The sequence below is a fragment of the Xyrauchen texanus genome, chromosome 24 (assembly GCF_025860055.1).
Source record: "Xyrauchen texanus isolate HMW12.3.18 chromosome 24, RBS_HiC_50CHRs, whole genome shotgun sequence".
Lineage (NCBI taxonomy): Eukaryota > Metazoa > Chordata > Actinopteri > Cypriniformes > Catostomidae > Xyrauchen > Xyrauchen texanus.
The window spans coordinates 26,149,020-26,165,914 of NC_068299.1; the positions used below are offsets into that span (position 1 = coordinate 26,149,020).

The 16,895-nt window shown below is 36.4% G+C and overlaps 1 protein-coding gene across 1 annotated transcript; it reads left to right on the plus strand.

Annotated features, from left to right (window-relative positions):
• Positions 1–4,437: 4,437 nt before the first annotated feature.
• LOC127617892 (gamma-aminobutyric acid receptor subunit gamma-1-like) lies at positions 4,438–15,690 on the plus strand. Its single transcript, XM_052090033.1, has 9 exons — positions 4,438–4,518; positions 6,226–6,386; positions 9,393–9,460; positions 9,665–9,885; positions 10,913–10,995; positions 11,409–11,546; positions 12,096–12,248; positions 12,788–12,987; positions 15,176–15,690. Exons 1-9 carry the CDS (start codon positions 4,448–4,450, stop codon positions 15,449–15,451), a joined length of 1,371 nt encoding a protein of 456 aa, XP_051945993.1. The 5' UTR covers positions 4,438–4,447; the 3' UTR covers positions 15,452–15,690.
• Positions 15,691–16,895: the final 1,205 nt, after the last annotated feature.

The window sequence follows — 16,895 nt, forward strand, 5'->3', positions numbered from 1 at the left end:
TATTGTGAATGTCACATTCAGTGAATGAAGTCCTTTTTAACAACTTTGTATAATTACTACATGTACATGCCAGGTACAAAAAAAAAAACATTATTCAATACATTTTTCAGTTGTTTCCAAGTCTTCACTGAATTATTGTTAGATATGATCCATTAATACAGATTTGATGCTGTTGGGTTTTGACTCAGAAGCAGATCTGTAATTGACATAATACTGAACCGTTAATTAACTGCTTATTAGGATTTCTATGCTGATAAATCCAACAATCAGGAAAAAAATTAAAAATCAATAGCTTATTTTCGCTTACTTTGGTGAAGCAAGGGGCTTATTTTGGGCTTGTTTTTCCAGATCAGGTTGCCTGTTTCTCTTGCGAGATCTGGAGACACCACAATTGGTATTTCACCCACCCCTTAGCACAGATGGCCAGACCCTAAACATTTTATTTAAATACCCCTCTCTATTATATTGTTATAAACGCATATTAACAGTGTTCTGTTATTTTAACATAGTAAGTATAATGTAAAATAAATATGGAAAAACGTTTGGTCACTGATGAATTTTCATCTGGATAATCTGGACCCTGTAAGAAAGTATTTGAAGAGGCTGAGCCCTGCCGTATAATCTAAAACCCCAACTTTATTTATTTACTTTTAACTTAACATAGGTTGTGAACAAAATCATTCTCAGAGTATTGTTCATGTACAAATATATTTTCTAGCATCGTTCCAGAGCACTAAATCCACAGAGCTGTGGATTACTGCTTTCAGAAATGAGTAATATTCCAAATTTACTGTCACTCCCTCAGCAGGTATATTAGAAACCTCATCCCAGCTGCGGTAACTAGTTTTACAGTAAATGTACACTAAATAAATAAAACATGTAAAATATAAAAAAGTTTGCTAGATTTATGCTGTTAAGGAGGAACCAGTATTCACAATCTGTGAAAGGGTCCATCCATCCCAGTGCTGTGTATCAGTACCTCTTGTCGAATCAGACTTGATATTTTATATCCTTTATCCCTAAACTTAAACCTGGTAGAAACCTTTCTACATTTTTACATCTTGAATAAGACATTATTTGTTATGTTTATGCTGTTTTCCTCCTGGGGACCATTGCCTGGTCCCCACAATGTATTTGATTTACAGGTTTTACTATTCTTGTGGTAACATTTGGTCCCCACAATGTCTGCAAAACATGACCCACACTCCCATTCAAACACACAACAAAACAATGTAAGAGCAAACAACTAAATGCAGTCTAAATTCTTAGACTCTGCAGGGGTGAGGAATGGCACTGACTCTTGTCTGTGATGTAACATCTTGTCTGGTTACAGCTTCTTTTATTTGCCACTCTTAAAAGACTGCATCTCTGGTCAAACTCATCCCCCACTCCCAACTCAATCCATATTTTCTTCCTCCATTTCATTCTCTCTTTTTTTTTATCCATCTCTGCATTCTGTCTGGGAAATGTTGTATAGTTGTCTCTCCTTTGGCTAATCAGAAGAATTTGAGATTAGCTGCATTGGGGAAACGGAAGTCACTTTGCATTTGTGATCTCCCTTTAATAACATAACAACAGCACTCACAGTTCATCTCTTTTGATTTTGGAAGACTTATCTGCTTGTATGAGATACAGCTATCAATGCCCACAGAATCTGTACTGTTACACTGTACTCTTTTAACCTCCAGTCCCTCCTCTGAACCTTTCGGAAAAGCATATCTGTGGGTACAAACAAGCATCTGTCAGAACAAATGTGTCCACTTGTGCACACAATCACATACACACCCACGCACACACAGTATTGTGACCACACACACACACACACACACACACACACACACACACACACACACACACACACACACACACACACACACACACACACACACACACACACACACACACACACACACACACACAGAGACCTGACCAGAGGGGAGACTCAAAAACTAGTCTGGATTTTATTTATTGGCCCTTCTTAAGGTGGAACTGACTCTGACCCTCTGTCAAGAGGCATTAACAAATGTTCTGCCTTTGGCGACATCTGTGAGGATTTCGCGCAGGTTTATCATATGTGAAAGTTCACAGAGGCAGAGAATTCAAACAAGTGTGTTTTGTGTTGTGCCTGAGAACAGGCTGAAGCCATTTGCAGCCTTGAAACCCATGGCAAGTTTACAATAGATCTTTTGTATCTGTAATCATTTGCCTTGCAGCATCTTTAAATGTATGTTCTGCCAGTCCAAACACCACATCAGTCTCATAATGAATTAGCACCATTCTGTTGTGGCTACTTTATTATGCTTTGTTAACACAGGTCCTTCAATTCTTCTTAATTGCCACTGTCAATGAAATAAAAATGACATATGCAATATTGAAAAAAAAAATAATATCTCCTTTAAGATTCAATGAGAGAGTAATATAGAAAAGAAAAGATTACCAGTGGTAGCAATAGAGAAAATCACAGATTTCTGTTTTAATTCAGAGGGAAGATTAAAAAAATAAAAGGTTACATGAAAGATAAAAAATAGGGGGAAGAGGAAAGGTAATGGGGTTGGGATTCCTCCACTGCGAAACCAGCCTAGCATGAATAAGTAGTTGGTTGAGTTGCCTGGCAACTGAATGGAAATGCATCAGGCTTTCATGCTTAAAGTGTGTGGCAGAACTTGACTGTTTGTTCTCTGTGTTTAGGATTTACATGTATGTGTGTGCGCACAGTATATAGTATTTCAGGATCTTTGTGTATGTTATTTTGGCATGTAAATATTGTTTTTAACTGTATAAAACTTAATAATATACCACAAATATTGAAGTTATAAGTTTAACAAGTGCATCGGACAGTAAAGCTAATTTAAAACATCCATCTGTAAAAGAAAGATAGATGTTATTTGAGTATTTCAATAGTTATAGTAAACTGTGGAATTAGAATAATACACCTATGTCCACCTGAGAACATCTTCCTGCATGTCTCGGGACCACAGCATTTGTCTCTGAATATTAATAGCTGACATATTAATCATGGATTTTATTCATTCCTTTCATTTGTGTCAGAGCATCAGGGCACACCTGAATACAAATACCTGATGCTACGTTAGCATAAAGACAAACTCAAATATCACAGTGATACATATACATTTTATAAATGAAAATGGCAACACATTTTGTGAGAATAAATATAAATGTACAGCTACAACAACAACAACAAAAACAAATAAACCAGAAAAATATTCAATAAACATAAATCTAAGATGATTGACCCCAATATAAGCTTTATAGGCGACTAAAATCAAATTCTCAATTGAGGCGGGTACTATAGGTGTGTGAACATGTACATGTTGTATTAATTTATTTTATTCATGTATGAGTGCTCAATCATTTATGTTTTATGTCTTGATACCAGTGTCAAAGATGAATTTCTGTCCAGTAAATCTGAACAGACAATAAAGTCAAACAAACAAACAAACATACCAAAAATGAGGCATATTGCTATGAAATGTGGAAAGAATAAACTAATGTGAAGTTCTGACAACACTGACATCATATCGAGAACATTTTGAATAACTTATATAATAATAAATCAATAAATAGTATTTATTTTTATGGTTCAGAACACAAGTGATGATGATGATGATGATGATGATGATGATGATGAAGAGAAGAGGATATTATCTCTGGCCAGATGTGTGCTTTCTCTGCTGTTGTAAAGCAACATGGAGCTCTCCGTGGTGCTGAAAATTCTCCAGCGCTAAAACTGCAAGAACAGCCAGTTATCTTCTGTGTGAATCTGGATGAGAATAATTTACAAACCAAAAGTTATGTGGGCTATAAAGGTCTTAATAGAGTGTGACAATGGCATGTAGTTATGGAGTAGTGTTGCTTTGTAGTTTGTAAAATTTTATCATCATTAACATACATTTTCTTGTAATATAATGAGTTTTTTTCCACACTGGGCCTTTTTTGTTTTAAGTAAGTAGGCCTATATGGTCACATTTTTCACGTCTTGGCGCAGCGCTTCTGAAAATGTTGCATATTTATCTGTCCCATTCTTATTCCCGAACAAATGCAAAACTCCCTAAAGGTTTCATTAATCATCATTTGAAGTACATTCTCTGAGGTAGAGCAGTCAGCTCTTTTCCTGGAGGTAGTTTCTAATAATTCCTGGTTCATCGAGTCTGTCTCACTCAGCAGAACGCTCAATGAAAGCTGCAAAGCAGCCGTGTCGCAGTCAGCGAAATCCCGCATTCACTATTCACATTCACATTCACACTGCGCGGGGCGACGCGGTTCTGTGCACTTGTCAAAGACAGCAGCTGGATGCATACGCTGACGGGAACACCGTCTTTTTCGTTTTATGTGGGATCTGTTGAACGCTACAAAGTGTTCGTCGTCTTATTAGAGCTATCTCATTCATTTCGAAGAACATTTGGTTTGTCTCGACAGCATTCGCACGATGGTTGTGCTGCAACGCCGCCGGAGAAAAGAGGCACTGGTTTGGCTGTTGGCCGGTCTGCTTGGAGTCTGGTAAGTTTTCGGTTCAGAGGGGGCAAAAGAAACACGGGGTGCAATCGATTTGTCTAAAATAGCCCACACAGTTGGACAGTCCAAGTCACTAATGATCAGCGTGCTTCTGTCACGCGAAGTGCAAAAGGTTTTCTGTAGTTTCACGTTTTTCTTTCATCGCGATTTCATTCATCCAAGCATTTAGCGATAGCTGTCATTCATGACAAGTGCAAGTCTTCGTACGTGTAATACATATGATAAAGATCATACAGACTGTCAGTGTCATTTTTGCTTCGAGAATTTAATAGTGTTGTTGTCGTCTTTTTTGTTGTAGTCTCTAAACAACCTTGAGACTACTTTAGTCAGCATTAGCAACACTCAAATACGCTATTCGATTTTGCAAAACCAAATAGTCAAATTGGACAGGTATTCCCAAAAGTCCCAATTCATTTACATGTTACGATATTCATAAGCACACGCTTCATTGGCTCGCGCTACTTTGGTTAAGCTTCAGCTGATTTTTGGAAGCATATCCAAGGCGCTTGGGAGAAGTGTGGGCGATGTGTTTTTTAGGGAATATGATAAAGCCTCATAGAATTAAGGACTGCACTCTTTTATTCCTCCTATTCCCTTATGCAATTTGTCACGACGATCTGAGATTGTTTTAGAGCCTCACAGAAATAAAGATCATTCAAAGGCTATTATTTTGTCCAGACAATATGAATATTACGTTTGAATAAAACATTTAGCTTAAGATTTCTATTGACAGTCTGCTTTTGAACTGCTCAGCACTCTGCCTAAAAGGATCAATATCTTACTCTCTCCACCCACCTGGGTCTCCTTCTCAGGGACACTTCCTATTGATTTATTTGCTTCTTTTATCGATTGCATATTTATGGGAATTCCTATCTTGTTTTGATTTCTTAGATACAAATCGGAATTTATATTACCATGTTGTAAACTTACGTGTTCTGTGTCTCAAGAAACAGATGTAAGCAGTTGATTTATTTCACCGCCTGTTTGCTTTTATGGTCTCCAGACCCTGTCCCAGATATCAAGCATATTGAAGGAGCTATGATGTGAAAAGTTAACCTTAATTTCTCTTTAGAAAAAGCCTTATGTTGTGACATCAGAAAATAAATAGTTACAGACAATTCAGACTGATTGGAATGGCTCATGTGAGTGAAGAATTTGGCCCTGCTCAGTTACAAATGATAACTGATATGTCCATTCCAGTAGGTAATGCTTCAGAGAATATATTTAGAACAGCTTACACCAAATTCTCAGAGAGAAAGAGAGAGAGTGAGAGGGAGTTGTGGGTGAAAATTTAAACCCCTCACCTTCAACTGTTACCTCCCTCTCCTGCCAGAACATATCTTCATTAATCACTGCATTCTTTTATTAGAACCTCCTCTTTGTATTTCCAGTGCTGTATGTATTTAAAAGACCCTCCATCCTGCTGTCACAGCTGCTCCTTTAAATTTACTGTACAGTAACGGATGACTTCTTTTATCTGTTCTTTCTGTGAAACTCGTCACACAAATTCTCCTTTTCTCCCTCTGTCTGTCACATTCACCACAGTCACTCTCACTAGAGATTTCAATTTTCTAATGCAAACTGATTTCTATGGGCACCCTTTAAACCTAATCTCTCATATGATATTGATCAGTTATAGCTCATTGCTTTCTGTCTCTATATTTTGTCTGTTTGTTTCTGTTTTTATGACAGCATGGCATTTGGCCCAAGCAAAGCTGAGGAGGAAGATTATGAGGATGTTCCCATCAATAACACTTGGGTTTTATCACCAAAGGTTTACGAGAATGACGTCACCCTTATCTTAAATAAATTACTGCAGGGTTATGACAACAAACTGAGGCCAGATATTGGAGGCAAGTCATCAGTTTATTTTTGGATAAGTTTGCATTCTTATTGACCCTCAAGCACAGCTTTGCAGCCAGTAGGGGAGACCGGAGCTAGTTGTCACACTTTTCATTTCAGTAAATATTTATCAGGCTAGGTTTATTTTTTGAAAGTCATTTTTTTTGGTATAGGCACAGTTTTAAATTCTTGTCTACAAACAAGCTTTGAAAATGTACAGCATTGTTACAAAGGAAAAAAAGATTCAGTTCATTGAACACGCATTGATCTTTTGTGACAAAATGCCCCAAAGGCAGGTTGGTATGGAGTCATTTGCCACAATGGAACCCGCTATTAAACAGCCTATAGGCTAAATATGCTTTTCATCAAAATGTAAACAGTAGAACAATTATGAGAAACAATGCTATTTATGAAACAGCAAACAGTAAGGAGTAGTAATGGACTACATGTAATCTGGATTATGTAATAAGATTACAAAAGCAAGTACATACAATTTTATTATATTGCATTTATAAATAAGCATAATCATAATACAATTAATTAAATGGATTACATGATTACATATAGAGTACATTAACTATCATTTTTGACTTTCAAAGAACCGCCAAAAGAGGTTTTATGGATTTCAAATATGAAATTGCTGTTTGATTTCATGTTGACTAATGTTTACTGAAAGGGTGTATAAAGGAGTGTAAATTGCTACATTTTAAATTAGATTTTCATCAAAGTTATCCAAGTAATTGGATTAGAATACCGAAAAGTGTAATGTAAATATTACATTACTGATTACAATTTTAGCTGTGTAATCTGTAATCAGTACCAGATATAATTTCAGAAGTTATCAAAATAGTGAACAAAAATACCAAATCATTGGTTTTGCCAACACATCTTGTAATAAATAAATTGTATGAATTTATAACATTTTAAACATATGTGACAACTTGCTGCAGTAAGAATGTGACAAACTGCCCTGACATGAAATGTATATATACTGTATATATATATATATATATATACCCTTATCCTGAGAACATTGTGCAAACTTTCAGTTCAAATACATATTCAAAACGTTAATAATGAAATCATTATGAAGCCATGTGAAGAAAAAAAGCTATGAAAATAAAACACACTGAGCAGTTCAGAATTTTCCTGTAATCATCATTTTTACACTAACATCAGCAGTATTATTTTTAAACGAAGAGTTGCTCGGTATCATGATTTTGCTGATGTTTTCCTCTACACCCACATTGCAAGTCACTTTATTCTCAGTGCATCAGTGTTCTTGAAGCAAAGCAGCTCAACACAGTTTAGTTATTTAAGAGGATTTATCTCAGTGGTGCTCGGGTACAATACATCCAAATCACTATTGATCTTCCTTCTTTATCTGTGTTTCATTTGTCTGAGAAAGAAGGGAAGAGTGTGAGTGTGTAAGTATTAGAATAACTCAGTTAATCAGTTTGCAGAGCAAGTGACGATGGATTGTGAGGTGGACTGAAAGAGTTTGTGCTATTTATCATGTCTTTGAGACTGGATTCCTTTTGATGTTTTGGAAATAGCAGCAGCGAGGGTTTAGGCAGCTTTGAGTCATTTGTGTGACTGTTAAACTAAATCTACAGAAGTTATACATTTTTTTACAGTACATGCAGAATACATGTAGCTGTACTGTACATTTTACTGTCAAAATATAAGTAAATGAATATGTTTTTGTACTGTTTTGATAGTGAAACTATGAATTTACAGTATACTTATGATTATTAGTTCAATCTTATGTGATTATTATTATTGCATATATTTAGGATTAAATATTTGAACAAAACAATAAACAAATACCCAAGCATTACATTTGACATGTAACATGTCCAATAACATTAATGATACCTCAAATGTTGCGGCTTGTTGAGATGTGGTGTGTTAGTCATTTCCCAAGCAATCAGCTTCACGGTTTACTCCTGTCAGATGATAAAATGGGTGAAAAGCCCAGTACACTTCCATTGAAGGAGGGATCTAAAACATATCTAGGAATCAGGGTGGGGTTGCACCAGCTGTGTGTAAGGTCTCATTTCAAGGGATAGTTCACCCAAAAATTTAAATTCTCTCACTACTCACGATATCCCAGGTGTGATTGGCTTTCTTTTTTCACCAGAACACATTTGAAGAAAATTTGAAAAAATATCTTAGTTCAGTAGGTCCTTAAAATGCAAGTGGATGGAGATTTCACTTTTGAAGCTCCAAAAATCACAGAAAGTCAGCATAAACGTCATCCATGGGACTCAGTTAAATTAATCACTTTACGAAACGATAACGACACGGCTTTTGGTGTGAAAAAAGATCAATATTTGCTTTATTTAACAGCGTATGGAAAATGTTTATGCTGACTGTCTGTGAATTTTGAAGCTTCAAAAATCGCCATACACTTGCATTTTAAGGACCTATTGAACTAAGATATTTTTCTATTTCTGGAAAGAAAGTCATACACACCTTCATAAATCATGAGGGTGAGTGATTGTCATTTTTGGGTGAACTATCCCTTTTGGAAAACCCAGGGTTTGTAACTAAGTAAAAGCTTAATTTAGTTACATCACCAGTTCTTAAGCAAGATTCAGCAAGTAGGTTGTCAGCTTTCCGAAAAGCAATGCGTAGTCACATAATATGAAGTTTACATATATTGATCCAATAAGCCAAATTCAAATTTGTACACAGAAGTCTTGAAAAGCCATGAATTACAGTGTTATCTTGTTATGGTTTATGTTTAGACCTTTTTTTTGTCTCATGTAAGTGTCAGTGGTAACACATTACATTTCCATTGAAGTAATTAGGCCTATAGGAAATAGAAAGAATAAAGAATACCCAAGTCTCAAAAGGCAACCTAGCAAGCTTGTAAAAACACCCTAAGATCATAGTGGCAACTTTTGCATGACCAAGCACCACTCACATCTTCTTCTGAAAAAAATCTAACCAATAGATGTACTATGAATATATTTGTATTTGAATTTGAAAACTTGTATATTATATTTTAGTGAGACCCACTGTGATCGAGGCGGCGGTATATGTGAACAGCATTGGCCCAGTAGATCCCATCAATATGGTGAGCTGGAACATAAATGAATTCCTTATCTTCAGAACTATTAATACAACACTGGACACTAGTCATTACTACTTGTTTGGATCCATTATAGAATATTCATAACCACTGTCAACTGATACACACATAATTGCATAACTTATAAAAGCAACTGTAAGACTGTTTTAATAGTCCTGACATTCATTTGGTGATTTGTATTATTTTTAGGAGTACACCATAGACATCTTCTTTGCTCAGACATGGTACGACAGCAGACTTAAATTCAACAGCTCCATGAATCTCCTCATGCTCAACAGCAACATGGTTGGAAAAATCTGGATTCCTGACACATTTTTCCGGAACTCACGTAAATCTGACGCCCACTGGATCACAACACCCAATCGCCTTCTCCGCCTTTGGAGCAATGGAAGAGTGATGTACACTCTAAGGTGTGTCCAAGGTTAACATTGAGAGCTGAGTGAATGTTGTTTGTGCATCTTAAGTATGTGTCCTTGGATTCCTGTCCCTTAGCATTTGCTTTTGTACAAAATTACACTCACTGTCTGTTGCAGCACTTGTTTAAGCCATTACATCTGATTTATTTCTGTCAGACACAATCAAAGTTCACCAAAAATACAAATTCTGTAATGAGAATGCATCATTGGTCATGTTGTTTCAAACTCATATGACTTCCTTTTTTACATGGAACAAAAAAAGGGCACATTTTGCAGAATGTCCAAGCTAATCTTTTCCATTCAATAAAATTGAATGGGTCTTTACTGTAATCTAATTACTTCTTTAGTCAAAAAGTTTTGTAGCACATTACATATTAGTTAAGTTACTTTATTACTTTAAGTACATAATTTGGGTTACACATTTCTAAAATCTTGTATTTAAAACATGAATTATGTTCATATGTACATCTGTTTGCATTTCTGTGACAGTTGAAGGACATATATAAGTCATTGTAAGGGAGATACTTTTAGTGCTGTGCGTATGCATTACGTGCAATAATGAACAAGGATGAAATACAGACATTGTTTTGAAACAATGAAAAATGCTTTCTGTGAAAAATGTTTCATAAACTTACTTAAAAGTAAAATAATTAGTAATGTGATTACTTTTCCGGTGAAGTCATCAGTATAGTCATATGGTTACAATTATATAAAAGTAATTAGTAAGACAGTTACAATTTTATAGAAGTAAATAGTAATTTGAAGTGGATTACTTTTTTTTAGGTATTTATCCAACACTGTTCCAGACAAGAAAGAAAGTCATACATGTTTGGAATGACATGAGAGTTAATAAATGATAACACAATTTTAAAATGCCCCTTTACATCAGAGTTACGGTTTGCACTTATAAATACACAATAAATGCACAAATACACTTCCTCTAAAATGTACATCTAAAATGTCAAAATCATCGTTATTATTTGTTTTGTTTTGCTATTGTCTATTATTCTGTTTTTGTTAGGTTGACTATTAATGCGGAATGCTACCTTAAGCTGCATAACTTTCCCATGGATGAACATTCGTGCCCTCTGGAGTTTTCAAGCTGTAGGTGTTAAATTCTTATGTCAATCTATCACTCAGCCTCAGGCCTGCCCTGAGTGCTGCCGGGCAACCAATCTCCATGCATTACCTCTGTCAGCCAACCATGCATTGCCTATATATAACCAAACCTGAACATTGCAGAAGGTCTACACAAACTACCATCCTCCAACCTTGCAATGAGTGAGGACAGAGTACCATCAATCCCTCTCCTGCACTCAGTCTGTGCCACCCCTCCATCCGTTATTAGCTTCATGCCTCAGCTTCTCATGTGTCAACATTCCCTGTGGGCAGTGTCAACGGAAGGGCTTCTGTGTGAGCCTCAGTGCCTTTCTGCCGTCATTTTAACTTTAAGCAATGTGGATACCAAAATGCAGGGTCATTTGTAATCTGCTGGATGTGCCTTTTTCCATTTACAGATGGGTATCCAAAGAATGAGATCCAGTATAGATGGCAGCGTCGTTCAGTTGAGGTTGCAGACCAGCGGTACTGGAGGCTTTACCAATTTGCCTTTGTCGGCCTACGAAATACTTCTGATGTGGCAAATACTCAGTCTGGTGTGTGACACAAACATATGCACAGAAGCGTCATGTCCAGAGTTTTGGAGCCAAGTGAATTTTCTTTTAATTGTATCTTTCTATAACTAAGTTGCACAGTTATTTATCAAAGGTAAACAAGTGTTTTTCTAAAATGCTATGGCAGAAAAACTCATCTGATAAAAAGGGTTTGCTTTTTTAAAAAATGTTTGGGTGAAGTTTTATCTCACCTAGGGCACGAAGTGAGTTAGAACTGCCACTGGTGCCCAAAAAAAGTTGCATCATGCATAAGAAGCACAGCTCAAGCCCACTGAGTTGGGGTGGATCCCCGGTGTCCTGGCCAAATTCCCCCAATTGGCCCTTATCAATCATGGCCTCTTAATAATCCCCCTCCATTAATTGGCTTTATCACTCTACTCTCTCGTCTCCACCAATAACTTGTCATCCAGGTGGATGCTGCACACTGATGGTTGTTTAGGAGAACCCCCTGAATGTAGTGCCAGAAAAAAGTACGATATAAATGTAACAGTCATTCATTAATTCATTCATTCAAATGTCTTGTGTTACTAGGGGAGTATGTTGTTATGACCATTTTCTTTGATCTGAGCCGGAGAATGGGCTACTTCACCATCCAGACCTATATTCCCTGCAGTATGATTGTAGTTCTGTCCTGGGTCTCTTTCTGGATCAACAAGGATGCTGTACCAGCCAGAACATCTCTAGGTATTTGACAAGCTTAAGAATCAATGCAAATCAATATAAACATGAATGATCTCTTTTCACATTTCTGGATATGAAACAGATTATATAATGGAAGACCACAGTGAATATTAGTGCAGCGCTCTCTTGTGCTCCAACAGCAATAGAAAAAACCTTCTTATATGTTTCCATTACTTTCCAAAAGACGACAAAAAAAGAAGAAAGGTACCAAAATTACCATCACTCCCTCAGCAGCTTTTTTTGAAACCCCTTTGCAACAATGTTGACTAGTTTGGTAAAACATTTTTTAATTAATGCCAAGGTAAAACAACACAAAGTATAGTGATACAAAAATTAATTACATTATATACATTATAATTTAATTACGAGAAAGAAATATTTTTTCTATATTTACCCTGATAAATTAAAGCAGAAAAATGCAGTTGACCTCTGCAAAAAGGTTCCATTGTATTTTAAGAGAATACATTACACAAGTGCATGTGATAAAAGGAAAGAAATGTTTCAATAGGGATGCTCAGGTACTCTGCATTTTGATTGATTAGGTATCACAACTGTGCTCACCATGACAACCCTAAGCACCATATCTAGAAAGTCCCTGCCAAAGGTGTCTTATGTGACAGCCATGGATCTGTTCGTGTCTGTCTGCTTCATCTTCACCTTTGCTGCTCTAATGGAGTATGGGACTCTGCACTACTTCACAAGCAATCGCCAGAACAAGAAGACCAAATCAAGTCATGCACAGGTGAATGAACTTCATTTAAAAAGTGCTATAAGCAATAGTTTTGTCCTAAGCCAATCACAAGACTTCAAGGCACTTTTGTCAGTTGTTAATTAATGCGAGAATGCTATTTTGTCACTGCTGCTTTCAATGTGGATGCGGCAGCCTGCTGCAATGTATGACTAAAACACTGGTAGTGTTGGTGCTTTTAAATTAATCTTTTAAAGCTACACTATGTAACTTTTTTTGTTAAAAAAATAAAAAAATGTTATTAATGAGAGAGTGCAACAAAAATCCATCTTCCAAACCATGTCTTTACCTAAATACACTTTGATAAACCTATAATAATGATTTATAGTTTAGAGCTTTCAGGACGGATTTCACAGGAAATTGCATACATACGTTATTCGCCCATGCATGTTGACATCATATCCGTACACAGAGAAAATAAGCTCCAGCTACTGTAGCGCATGTACAGTGTGGGAGTAGTGTGAAGCTGAAAGTTTGTTGTCACAACGAATGAGAAAAATTGACCATGGATCATTCAAAGGCAAACCGCCGGGGAATTCCCGGTTGTAAAAACAAAGAAACTCCGAACAGAGCAGAGTCTACAAGCAAATAGGGAAAGTGATTGAGTCCATTATAAAACACGAATCAGCATCGGCTTAGCTTTTCAGAGGTGGCAACAACTACGAGATCTGAAAGGATTTAAAAGTGACCCAGAGATGGCTTTTTTCTTACTCAACAGGTAAGATATTTTATTGATATGGTTTATATATAGTTGTGTAATCACACACACACACACACACACACACACACACACACACACGTCTGTAGTGAAATGCAATAAATATACCGTAATTGGTGCAGAACATTTCACTTGCTTGCACATGTGTATTTTTCTTTATAACGGCAATAATTTATATAAATAAATCCTTTAATCCTTGGCTTGCCAAGGACATGTGAGTCTTGAAATGATGTTGACCACTGGTTGGTAACAATGACAATCTATAAATTAGTTACTACCATGGTATATTTGACCAGATTATCCTGCAGTTATAAAAACTTTACAATGTTTGACCTTATCAGACTACCAATCTTTATGTCTAATGTAAACAAACATTGCCTAACTTTTGTAACATAATCTATTTCAAAACATCAATGTTTCCAATAAGTTTCCAATGTTTCCATCAATGTTTAAAACCGGCACTTATCTATATGGCACTTATCTGATGTTTTCAGATATCTGTCTTTTCCTTACTTTCGTTATTTATTTGTCCATTCGCTCTGATAAGATATCCTGTATCCATGTGCACACCGGTGCCTCAAGCCACATTCATCGACACAAAGGAGCAGAGCCGAAGCACAACTTACGTCATTACCAAAACAATGTTCGTCCGCAAGACACATTCAGTTTTATTTTTTAACCGCTAGAGGGCCAAAAGTTACATAGTGCAGCTTTAAGTGAATTAATCATTCTCGTTCACTTCCATTGTTCCAGTTGTGAAAGACTCACAACTCAAATCAACAAATCAGTAGATCCTCATTTGTTGCCACCTATTGGAGTAAATATCTGTAGAAATCTGATCAAATCAGTGAGCGAGTCTGAATTAATCTTTTTGGTGAATGGATTGAAAAATCTCAAGTCACTGGGATGAATAAAAAATCCCCATTACAGCTGTGTTCCTGTTCCATCTCTAATTGCAATGGTATCTTTGTAGGGCAGAGATTTACGCAAAGGGGCCATTCGCACTGAACACGTTTTTGCACTTTTTGCTCTGTTTTTCCAATAGTTTTTCTATGTAAACATGCACAAGATGGATGTTTTTGACCATTGTGCTGTGTCTTGCACAGTAGTGCCACATTTTTTAGTTGTTGTGTCATGTCTCGAGACACCTGTATTAAACTGCGCTGCTCAACTTAAGTTTTTTTAATGTGTTCCGGCTGAATGGCCCCTAACACTGCCTACATCACCTTTAAGATAGCATTAAACACACAACAGATAATTAAGCACCTGCTATACAGTAACTGATCAATGACATGTTCACTTTATTAGCTTACTAACAAAGCTAAATACCTATTCACAGTTCAGGTTAACAGAGGTCTCTTGTTTGCAGTTGTTTGTGCTTGAATCGAGCATGTTGTGCAGAAGCTATGAAACTAACTGTTTTTGTAAGTAAGGGGGTAGTAACTTGACTGTTCCTGTGTGTAGAAACCCAGCATGATGAACATCAGACCAGGAACATCCCTGCTGCAGATGAACAACATTGCTCCCTATCATGAAGATGACGATTATGCATATGAATGTCTGGATGGGAAAGACTGCGCCAGTTTCTTCTGCTGCTTTGACGATTGTCGCACAGGAGCCTGGCGTGAGAACAGAATGCATGTCCATGTATCCAAAATCGACACTTACTCTCGGATATTCTTCCCAACTGCATTTGGCCTCTTCAACCTCGTCTACTGGATTGGGTATCTGTATCTTTAAAGATGTTGTGCAAGTGGGAGAGGGACTCGATTCTAGTAATGTTTGCAAAGCCATTTGTGAATTCTCCACCCACTCAATCTGGCAGCATAAGTCATTGAGAGTAAGGGATGCGTGATACCTGAATGTTGGATGTCTTAATAATTGATGTGTCTTTTATTATATCTAGGATCTGATTTGTTCAGCCTGATCTTATAAACAATATGTGACCGAGGCAACATTTTTGCAAAATGAAATGATGTGGTTCATCACATGTATCATGAAATGTCCCCTGTGTGGCGTGAAAATCAAGTTTTTTTTTCTACCTAACAGATCTAAATCAGCAAAACTCTCCCTAACCTAAACCTTAAACCTAAATCTAATTGATATTGACAATAAAAGCTAATTTAAGATGAAAAATAAGCATCGAAGCAACCATGTCTTTTAGTGGTGCTTCTATGACACTTTTGGCTCATGTGTCGACTCGCATGCTCTTCAGTACAACACTCTGTCAGTAGAGCTTCAATGCAACTTGATCACACTCAAATAAACTTGTAAATAAAGTTGGTTATGTAATGCAAAAGTTAAAATGTATCACCTTACAAGTAGGGTTACCAAATTGCATTTTGTACTGAAGCTATTTGGGATGCCATATGTCCAATATTTTGGCATCTCACACCCTGTTGGGAACATTTCACACATAGACCAGAAGCACAGACATCTTTCGCATAAGTTGTGTGAGATATCAGCTGCTGCTTTACACAGATGATACACTGTCCATGCCAATGTCTACCAGCATTTGGCTGATAGAAAACTGGCAACTCTACTCACAAGTCATGTACTATAGTAAAAGTGTGTTGATGTCTTAAGAGAGCATTTTGTGAGGGGCTGAATGAACTGATAATCAGTTGTTTTACTCACGATTTGTATGAAAAGTTATTATTGTTATTTTACCTGGAAACTGCCACAATATGTACAATGAGCCACAAAATCTTGTTTTGTAAAATGTAGCTATAGTAATGTGATTCTATGAGACCAGGTTGGATTTATTGCAGGATTAGAATCTTGTAAAGAAGGTTTACTGTGGTTCTGCATTGTTGCAAACTGAATATTACCAGCAGCAGCCTTTGTTTTTGAAAAGGAAATGCAAAAAGTTTGATTTCATCAAAAGTCATATCAAACAGATTTCATCTAACTTGAAAATTATCTTTTGAAAACCATCAAAACATCTGCAGAAATTATAGTATCACTATTGTAGCTATGAGAGAACTGCAGGGTATTATTATCTCTCTGGTTAAAGTAAAATAATATTATATCCAGTGAAAAATAGGTGGTAAGAAAAATATGATGATATCAGCTTCTGACACTAATTTGCTAAGATAATAAAGACATCATACAGCTCATATAGCTGTCAGAAAGATATTGCATACAGTATGTTTGGAGGTTTTTATTTTTTAGGAGGCATTTA

Excerpts from the sequence above, each read along its gene's own strand:
- LOC127617892 (XM_052090033.1), top strand. The coding sequence starts at position 4,448 with ATGGTTGTGCTGCAACGCCGCCGGAGAAAAGAGGCACTGGTTTGGCTG. Across the intron at positions 6,387-9,392 it reads ACTGAGGCCAGATATTGGAG|TGAGACCCACTGTGATCGAG; the intron begins GCAAGTCATCAG and ends ATTATATTTTAG. Across the intron at positions 9,886-10,912 it reads AGAGTGATGTACACTCTAAG|GTTGACTATTAATGCGGAAT; the intron begins GTGTGTCCAAGG and ends TGTTTTTGTTAG.